Source organism: Myotis myotis, unplaced genomic scaffold (assembly GCF_014108235.1).
Source record: "Myotis myotis isolate mMyoMyo1 unplaced genomic scaffold, mMyoMyo1.p scaffold_m19_p_31, whole genome shotgun sequence".
Lineage (NCBI taxonomy): Eukaryota > Metazoa > Chordata > Mammalia > Chiroptera > Vespertilionidae > Myotis > Myotis myotis.
Window position 1 is genome coordinate 221,855 of NW_023416337.1, and position 9,662 is coordinate 231,516.

General features: G+C 46.1%; 1 protein-coding gene across 1 annotated transcript; it reads right to left on the bottom strand.

The window, feature by feature from the left end:
* Nucleotides 1–6,551: 6,551 nt before the first annotated feature.
* On the bottom strand, nt 6,552–8,503 carry LOC118652533 (serine/threonine-protein kinase PLK2-like). The gene is given in 1 exon segment (XM_036302423.1): nt 6,552–8,503. A coding segment is annotated over 1 exon segment (1,764 nt). The 5' UTR covers nt 8,398–8,503; the 3' UTR covers nt 6,552–6,633.
* Nucleotides 8,504–9,662: the final 1,159 nt, after the last annotated feature.

The following is a 9,662-nucleotide window of genomic DNA, read 5'->3' on the forward strand; positions in this document are numbered from 1 at the left end:
GCGGCTCTTCAACAACTAACTCCCCGGCCCTGGGATCCGGGTGGGGTGAGGGAGGGCCCAAAGGCGAGGGGAAAGTGAGAGCCAGAGATAAGCAATCATTCTCTTCAACTATTTTTAATCACATCATCGGCTGCTATTTTAAACATCCCTAAGTTTGGGTAGTTACTCAGAGAAACAGTAAACATTTTTCAACTCTTTAAGATCTGATTGAAGATTCTGAATCAAGCTTTAAAACTAAAGTAACTCAAATGAGGTCAAAGTCAGAAAATTCAGTGGAGATCTTAATTAGACAAGGATGTCCTCAGGCCTGGACGATCCTGAACAAGTGATTTGCCAACAAGTGCAATAAAATAAAGGAGACCAATTAGCAACAGCTGGCTGCCTGGGTACACACGGTTGGCTGAGTGAGTTTGCTCATTCCCTCAGCGAGGCAAGCTGCCTTCCTGGGGAGGCTGCCCAGTGCTGTCTTTAACCTTCTTTTGATAAGAGCGACCTTTGTTTTGCGTTGCTTGGACATCTCCCTGCGGACAGGGCAACTTTTCCCATTCTATTTTAGTTTACAAAGTGCATTGGTTTTGAATTTCCTGGAACCAATTTTTGATGCAGCCATATTTTATTCAGATGACAAGCTGTGCTGATTTTAAACATTTATGGAGCTGTTTTTCCAAGGAAAAGCCCCAGCTGGAAAGAAAAACAAAAACTTCATTTGATGAGATTCAAGTGGCAGTTTTCTTTTCTTCTTCTTTTTAAAAGAAATATATTTTATTGATTTTTTACAGAGAGGAAGGAGAGGGACAGAGAGTTAGAAACATTGATTAGAGAGAAACATCGATCAGCTGCCTCCTACTCACCTCCTACTGGGGATGTACCTGAAACCAAGGTACATGCCCTTGACTGGGAATCGAACCTGGGACTCTTCATTCTGCAGGCCGATGCTCTACCCACTGAGCCAAACCAGTCAGGGCTAAGTGGCAGTTTTCTTACCCAGAACTGTGGCTGCGAGTCCACGGATGAAATGATATTTGGCCAATTTCTATCCACCTCGGGGGAAGAGGACATTTTCTGAGGAATCAGAGAACGCCTGATATGAGCGATGAGGAAAGAGCCAATAGATAAAGTTTTCCATTTGCACATGTACACACACACACACACACACACACACACGCACACACACACGCGCACGCACACACACACACGCACACGCACACACACGCACACACACACGCGCACACACACGCACACGCACACACGCACACACACGTGTATTTAAATCAATACATTAATGAGTCACACCATAATGCTGCTTTTCAGAATTTTTCTTTTTCTTTTTTGCTTGTCTTCTCCCCTTATCCCTCCCAAGACGCCTCCCTGCCTCCTGCACAGATGTGACGGGAAGCCGCGGTCCGTTCCATTACACGCCTGTGCACGGACACGCCGCATGCTTCCTGACGGCTGTGGGTGGGTGACCAGCATGCATTTGACCATCCCTCTGCTAATAGACATTTATTTGAGGTCACATTTTTATCACCATAAATAATGTTTCTATGAATGCTATGTCCTCACAGTTTTCAAAAGACTTCATTTTTCTAAAGAGCAGTGTTAGGTTCACAACAAAAGTAAGAAGGTATAGGGATTTCCTAGATACTCCCTCCCCCTTCCCCACATGCCCAGTCTCCCCACTATCACCCCCCGCCCCAGCTGACAGTCCCTGGCCCTGCACTGACACACCATTGCTGCCAGGGTCCAGTTTCCCTCAGGCTCACACTTGCTGTTGGACATCTTACTTACGGATTTTGACAAATGGGTAATATCATGTATCCATCACTAGACTGCTCTAAAGATCTTCCTATTCACTCCACCCCAACCCTGGCAACCGCTGATCTTTTTACTGTCTCTAGGTTTTGTCCTTTCCAGAATGTTATCGAGTTGAAATCATAAGGCCCTTGTATTTTGATTTCTATGGGGTAAATGGTGGTAGATATAGAAGTTTGGGGTTTAATTTTCAATCCCTTTTTGAGAACCACTGCTCTAAGGTTTGACTGTCTGTCTCTGGATCTACACATGGAATACTATGCAGCTGTAAAAAGGAACAACATAAACTATGTTGTTCTTAGTTTATGTCGTTCTTTTTTACAGCTGCATGGTATTCCATCGTGTAGATGTACCACAGTTTTCTAATCCACTCGCCTGCTGATGGGCACTTAGGCTGATTCCAAATCTTAGCTATTGTAAATTGCGCTGCTATTAACAGGGATGCATATGTCCTTTCTGATTGGTGTTTCTGGTTTCTTGGGATATATTCCTAGAAGTGGGATCACTGGGTCAAACGGGAGTTCCATTTTTAATTTTTTGAGGAAACTCCATACTGTTTTCCACAGTGGCTGCACCAGTCTGCATTCCCACCAGCAGTGCAAGAGGGTTCCTTTTTCTCCACATCCTCACAAGCAGTTGTCCTTTGTCAATTTGTTGATGATAGCCATTCTGACAGGTGTGAGATGTTACATCATTGTCATTTAAAAAATATATATTTTTATTTATTTCAGAGAGGAAAGGAGAAGGAGAAAGAGATAGAAACATCAATGATGAGAGAGAATCATTGATTGGCTGCCTCCTGCAGGCCCCACACTGGGGATTAAGCCTGCAACCTGGGTATGTGCCCTTGGCCAGAATTGAACCTGGGACCCTTCAATCCACAGGCCGAGGCTGTATCCACTGAGCCAAACAGGCTAGGCCAGTGGTCGGCAAACTTCAGCCCCTTGAGTATGGCTCTTCCACAAAATGCCATGTGTGGGCGCACACGTACAGTGCGATTGAAACTTCGTGGCCACACTGAAGGGGCCAAAGAGCTGCATGTGGCTTGTGAGCCGTAGTTTGCCGACCACTGGGCTAGGCTCATTGTCATTTTTATTTGCATCTCTCTGATGATTAGTGACTTTGAGCATTTTTTCATATGTCTTTTGGCTTTCTGCTTTTTAAAGTGTCTATTTAGGTCTTTGCCCATTTTTTGATTGGATTGTTTGTCTTCCTTTTGTTAAGTTGTATGAGTTCCCTGTAAAGTTTGGAGATTAACCCCTAGTTGGATATATCATTGGCAATTATGTTCTCCCATGCAGTGGGCTTTCTTGTTGTTTTGTTGATGGTTTCTTTTGTTGTACAGAAGCCTTTTATTTTGATGTGGTCCATTTGTTTATTTTCTCCTTAGTTTCCATCATCTTGGGAGATGTATTGGTAAACATATTGCTTCGGGAGATGTCTGAGATTTTGCTGTGTGTGGTTTCTTATAAGATTTTTATGGTTTCACATCTTACATTTGTGTATGGTGTAAGTTGGTGGTCTACTTTCATTTTTTGCATGTATCTGTCCAATTTTCCCAACATCATTTATTGAAGAGACTGTCTTGATCCCATTGCATGCTCTTGCCTCCTTTGTCAAATATTAATAGAGCGTAATGGCTCGGGTCGATTTCTTGGTTCTCTCTTCTGTTCCATTGGTCTACAGTATATGCCAGTTCTTGTGCGAGTGCCAGGTTGTCTTTTTTTTTGTTTAATTCTTTTTTGTTTGTTTGTTAATCCTCACCTGAGGATATTTTTCCATTGATTTTTTAGAAAGAGTGGAAAGAAGGAGAGACAGAGGCAAACATCGATGTGAGGAAGACACATTGATTGGTTTCTTCCTGCACGCACCCTGACCAGAGCCAGGGAACAGGCATTCAAGGTACATGCCCTTGACGGGAATCGAACCAGGGACCCTTCAGTCCTAGGGTCGATGCTCTATCCACTGAGCCAAACCAGCCAGGGCATTTAAAAATTTTCTTTGTTTGTGAAAGTATTATATGTCTCCTTTTCCCTGCATTGACTTCTTCCTGGCTGCTCCCACCTCCCGGCACTTGCCCTCACCCTTCTACTGTCTGTGTCCATTGGTTATGTTTATATGCATGCCTACAAGTCCTTTGGTTGATCTCTTATCCCTCCTCCTCCCACCCTCCCCTGCCTTCCCTCTGAGGATTAACGGTCTGTTCGATGCTTCTATGTCTCTGGATCTATTTTTGTTCATCAGTTTATGTTGTTCATTATATTCCACAAATGAGTGAGCTCATGTGATACTTATCTTTCTCCAACTGACTTATTTTGCTTAGCATAATGGTCCATCCATGCTGTTGGGAATGGTAAGAGTTCTTTCTTTTACAGCAGTATAGTATTCCATGGTATAGAGGTAAGCACAGTTTTTTAATCCACTCATCTACTGATGGGCACTTAGGCTGTTTCCAAATCTTAGCTATTATAGATTGTGTTCTTTATTTGTGCTATGTCATTCTTTATTTCTACTTTCATAGTTACTATATCTTTTCGCATGCTGTTGAACATCTTTACCATCATTAGTCTGAACTCTATATCAGATAAATTTCTTATCTCCATTTCATTTATCTCTTCTTCTGGAGAATTCTCTAGTTCTTCCATTTGAGGGTTGTTTCTTTATCTCTTCCTTTTGGCTTTCTGACTATGGTTTGTGACTATGTATTAGATAGATCTGCTATACCTCTCAATCTCTAGTGCAGGACAGTATCAAATGCTGTTTCTGCCTAATTAGATCAGGCAAAGACTCAAAGTCTCCAGAGACCGCCTCTGTCTACAGAATAATAGGATTTTGTCTTGAATTACCCTCAGGCAATTGTTCACAGCTGTGGCAAAAGTTTGTTTTAACAGGGTCGGGCAATTGCTTCTGCCTGTAGGCTAATTGTTATTCTTAGTTTCTTAATGGGCCTGAGAAACTCTGCACTGCAGGATAAGATGTTTTCCAAGAGGGTGGGTCAACTGTCTTCCCTCCAGGCAAGGTCACCTGTATAACAAATGTCTTTGTGAGAAAGATGACCTCCACAGCATGAAGGAATGACTCAGGACAGGAAACCAGGGTGTCTGCCTCCTGAGCTCTAACCTCAGACCCCCTGAGCTTGGTTTCTGCTCACACAGTTTCAGTCCACTTTGCCCTTCTTCTGCTGGAGCACAAGGTGGGTGGCTCTACAGGGAATTTTGTGCGTTGGCCCGTTAAGAAGGTGCCTGAATTTCCAGCCATTTCTCCCTGGTAGACAGCAACTCTGCTGCTTATCACAGCCAGATGTTATGTGGCTACCCTTCTCAGTTCTGGTGCTCTCTGCTGGGGAGCCAAGTTTGGGGTTTAGACCCCAGAGTTCTTAGTGGCAACTCCCCACACACAGTTGAGACATCTCTCTGGAAATTTGGTTGCTGTCTGTGGGAGTCCACCAGCCTTTCTATGCTTCTGCCCCTTCTACCAGTCTTTATGTGGTCTCCACTTTCGGTCCTGAGTTATCAGAGTTCTCTCTAGCAAGTCTTTTTATGATTATTCAGGAAATTTTTCTGTATTTTAGTTGTAATTCTAGTTTGGTTCTGGGAGCATGTCTGTGTAGCATCCATTTACTCCACCGCCATTTTTAGTCTCTTGCTGGGAGTTTTTTGATTATTGCTTTAATTTCATCAATTGTTATTGGCTACTCAGGTTTTCTGATTCTTCCTGATTCAGTTTTGGAAGATTATATTTTTCTAGGAATGTGTCCATTTCACCCACATTGTCCAGCTTGTTGGCATATAGTTGTTTATAGTATTTTCTTATAATCCTTTGTATTTCTGTGATGTCAGTTGTTATTTCACTCCTTCCCTTTATGATTTTATTTATTTAGGTCATCTCTCTTTGTTTCTTGATGAGTCTGGCTAAAGCTTCATCAATCTTGTTTATATTTTCAAAGAGCCAGCTCTTGGTTTCATTGATCTTTTGTACTTTCTTTTTAGTCTCTATGTCACTTATTTTTGCTCTAATCTTTAATATTTCCTTTCTTCTGCTTACTCTGGGCTTTACTTCTTGTTTTCTTACTAATTCTTTAAGTAGTAGGGTTAAATACTTTATTATTAATTTTTCTTGTTTTTTGAGGTGGCCTGTAGAGCTATGAACTTCCCTCTCAGGACTGCTTTTGCTGTGCCCCAGAGATTTGGGGTTGTTGTGTGTTCATTTTCATTTGTTTCCAGGAAGTTTTTGATTTCTTTTTTTTAAATTTTTTTTATTTTTATTTTTTATTTATTGCTTAAAGTATTACAAAGGGTATCACATATGTGTCCATTTTTTCCCCCCACCCTAGACAGTCCCCTAGCCTCCCCTATCCCCCAGTGTCTTATGTCCATTGGTTATGCTTATATGCATGCATACAAGTCCTTTAGTTGATCCCTTATCCCCCTACCTCCTGTCCCCCAACCCTCCCGGCCTTCCCGCTGCAGTTTGACAATCTGTTTGAGGCAGCTCTGCCTCTGTATCTGTTATTGTTCAAAAGTTTATAATGGTCTCTATTATCCATGAATGAGTGAGATCATGTGGTATTTTTCCTTCATTGACTGGCTTATTTCACTTAGCATAATGCTGCACCTTTCTCTGAAATTGTCCGGAAAACCTTTTAAAACAGGTCCCTGCCTTCGGGTTCCCACTCGGACTGTCCAGGTCAAGAGCGGCATCCTCAGGCAGTCCCACAGCCAGAAGGACGGCCTTCGTACCACCGCTGTCCGCCTCGCAACGTGCGGAACCTTCCCCTGGCCGCATGGCTCCGTGGGAGGAGCTGCGGCCTCGGCCCAGTCGCTAGTTGCATCTCTGCAGGAGCATGTTCAGCGCGTACTCCATCCGCTGCTTCAGCTCCGGCGCGCAGCCCGACACCAGCAGCGTGGTCAGCCGGAAGGTGGTGGAGAGCCGGTCCTCGTTGATGTAGGTGAGCAGGTACTCCTCGTCCTGGCTGCAGATGATGACCTTCGTGTGGTCGTGGTAGAAATTCACCTGGAAGGTGCCGTCGTTGAAGAGCATCATTAAGGCCTTGTCGGACTTGAGCCACTGAAGGAGGTAGAGCCGAGGCCGCCGGGTGTCAGTGACGCTGGGCAGGTCTCCACCATCCATCAGGTTCTCCTCCATGTAGTGGGAGAAGTACTTCAGCACCGTCACTTGGCTGATGAACTGCTCAGGGGCGGCTGTCGCTGTGAAGACAGAGCACTGGACGAGCTCCGCGTAGTAGTGGACGGTCCTCTTGTCTGGAAGGATGCTCATGTGGGCCCCGTTGTTGAAGAGGACGCCCACCGTGTGGTCGGAGAGCTGGTACCCGAAGCCGTACTTGTTGGAGTAATCGACCCACTTGGTGACCCACTGGAAGGAGGTGCTCAGCTGCTCCCTGGGAATGCAGTCGGCTTCCGGCATGTTCTCCAGGCACCCGTGGAGGACTCTGGCCACCGTGCCCGCCACACTCTCCATGGTGCTGTCCTCCAGGCACTCACTGCTGCTGCTGCAGCTGCCAAGGGTCCCTCAGACAATCATCCGAATCACGTCCCCCACCTGCTGCCTGTTTTTCACCACAGCCATTCCCAACCCGGCCACTGTGGCGGGAGGCGGCTGGAGCTCCTCGTCTGTCCTGTGTTTGCTGGGTTGCTGCGTTATTGAAGTCTTTTTCAAATCGTTCCTGAGCTTGTAAATGTCTTCATCTTCTTTAGATGCTCTATTGTGTGTGTCAATGTATCTTGCTTTGTCTTTTTTGCCACCAAAAAGAGCAGCAGCGGCTTTCCTAAAGAAATTCTTTGCGGGGCTGGACAGGTGGAAATCGGGGGCCGTGTGGCAGCAGCTGGAGGAGAGCCTGTCGGGAGTGAAGCCCTGCACAAAGAACTCATGGCGAACGATGTCATCCAAACGGGGCCGGTCCTCGGGGTTTTTGGACAACATGCTCGCTATCAAGTGCTTAGCAGGGGCCAGCGAGGAGGACGGCATGGTGTACCTGGCTTCTCGGATGCACCTGTACGTTTCCTTCAGGTTCGTGGTTTCAAACGGGGACCTTCCGAGCAGCATCGTGTACATTACACAGCCCAACGCCCAGATGTCCGACTCACAGCCGTGCCCTTGCTTGTTGAGGACTTCGGGGGAGAGATAGTTTGGGGTACCACATATTGTTCTCCTTTGGTGCTCCAAGGGCTCCAGCCTGGCTGCCAAACCGAAGTCCCCGACTTTCAGCTCCATGGCCTCGTTAATAAAAAAGTTCCCGAGTTTGAGGTCCTGGTGCAGGATTTCCTGCTCGTGAAGGTACTTCAGCCCCGACACCATCTGCCAGAGGTAGTATCGGACTTCGGGCTCCGTCAGCACCTTCCTCGCTTTCAGGATGTGAGCCATGGACCGCCGGCTGCAGTACTCGAGCAGGATGCAGATGTTCTCCTGGTCCTCGAAGTGGTGGTGGAACTGGACGACGTGCTTGTGGTGCAGGAGCCGGTGCAGCTCGATCTCCTTGTCGATCTTCTCCCGCTGGTGGGGCTTGGCCACCCGGCTGTGCGGGATGATCTTGGCCGCGTAGACTTTGTTGTTGGTCAAATCCGTCATCTCGTAACATTTGGCGAAGCCGCCCTTGCCCAGCACCCGGCCGCGGCAATAGCGCCGCCCCGTCGTGGGGTCCACGACGACCCGGGACACCTCGGCGCCCGCGTGGTGGCGGGGCTGCGGGGCGGCGGCTCCGGGTCCTCGGCGGGGGACGGCCGCCTGCGCTTCGCGCCCCCCCGCCCCCCCCCGCCCGGCCCGGCTGCTCGCCGCCCTTGGCGCCCGCCGGCGGCACCGCGATGGTGCGGAGCAGTTCCATGTCGCCGCCGCCACTCTTGATTTCTTTCTTGCTCTCATTGGTAACCCATTCATTGTTTGATAACATGCTATTTAGCCTCCATGTGTTTGAATGTTTATGAGTGTTTTTACTGTAGTTGATTTCTAATTTCATTCCATTGTGCTCTGAGGAGATGTCTGATATGATTTCAATCTTCTTGAACTTGTGAAGACTTCTTTTGTGTCCTAACATGTGGTCTATCTTTGAGAATGACCCCTGTGCACTTAAGAACAATGTATATTCTGCAGCTTTGGGGTGAAATGTTCTATAAATGTCAATTAAGTCCATATGATCCAGTGTGTCTTTTAGAGTCACTATTTCCTTGTTAATTTTTTGTCTGGAAGATCTATCCAGTAAAGTCAGTGGGGTGTTAACCCTACCAGACCACTGTACTGATTTTTCGGTAATTTCCGAATCTGCCGCTATACCTCTGTACCTAATTTTCGGTACTTTCTAGACCTATTTTCTACAATGTCTCCAAGTTCCATCTTATTCTAACCACTTGTTTGCATGTAACTAACATTTTTCTATATCATGTTGGTTTTCTCTTTAATGCTCAGGAGCCCAGGTATAGGGGACAGTTAGGTTCAGGGTCTCAGGTCTGGTAGGGATAAAATCCCTACTATGACTGTATTGCTGTCGATCTCTTCCTTCAAGTCCCACAGAAGTTTTTATTTTTTTTTAAAATATATTTTTATTGATTTTTTACAGAGAGGAAGGGAGAGAGATAGAGAGTTAGAAACATCGATGAGAGAGAAACATCGATCAGCTGTCTCCTGCACATCTCCCACTGGGGATGTGCCCGCAACCCAGGTACATGCCCTTGACTGGAATCGAACCTGGGACCCTGGAGTCTGCAGGCCGACGCTCTATCCACTGAGCCAAACCGGTTTCAGCCCCACAGAAGTTTTTAAAAAAATATATTTAGGTGCTCCTATATTGGGTTCATATATGTTTATCAGGGTTATATACTCTTGTTGGATCAATCCCTTTA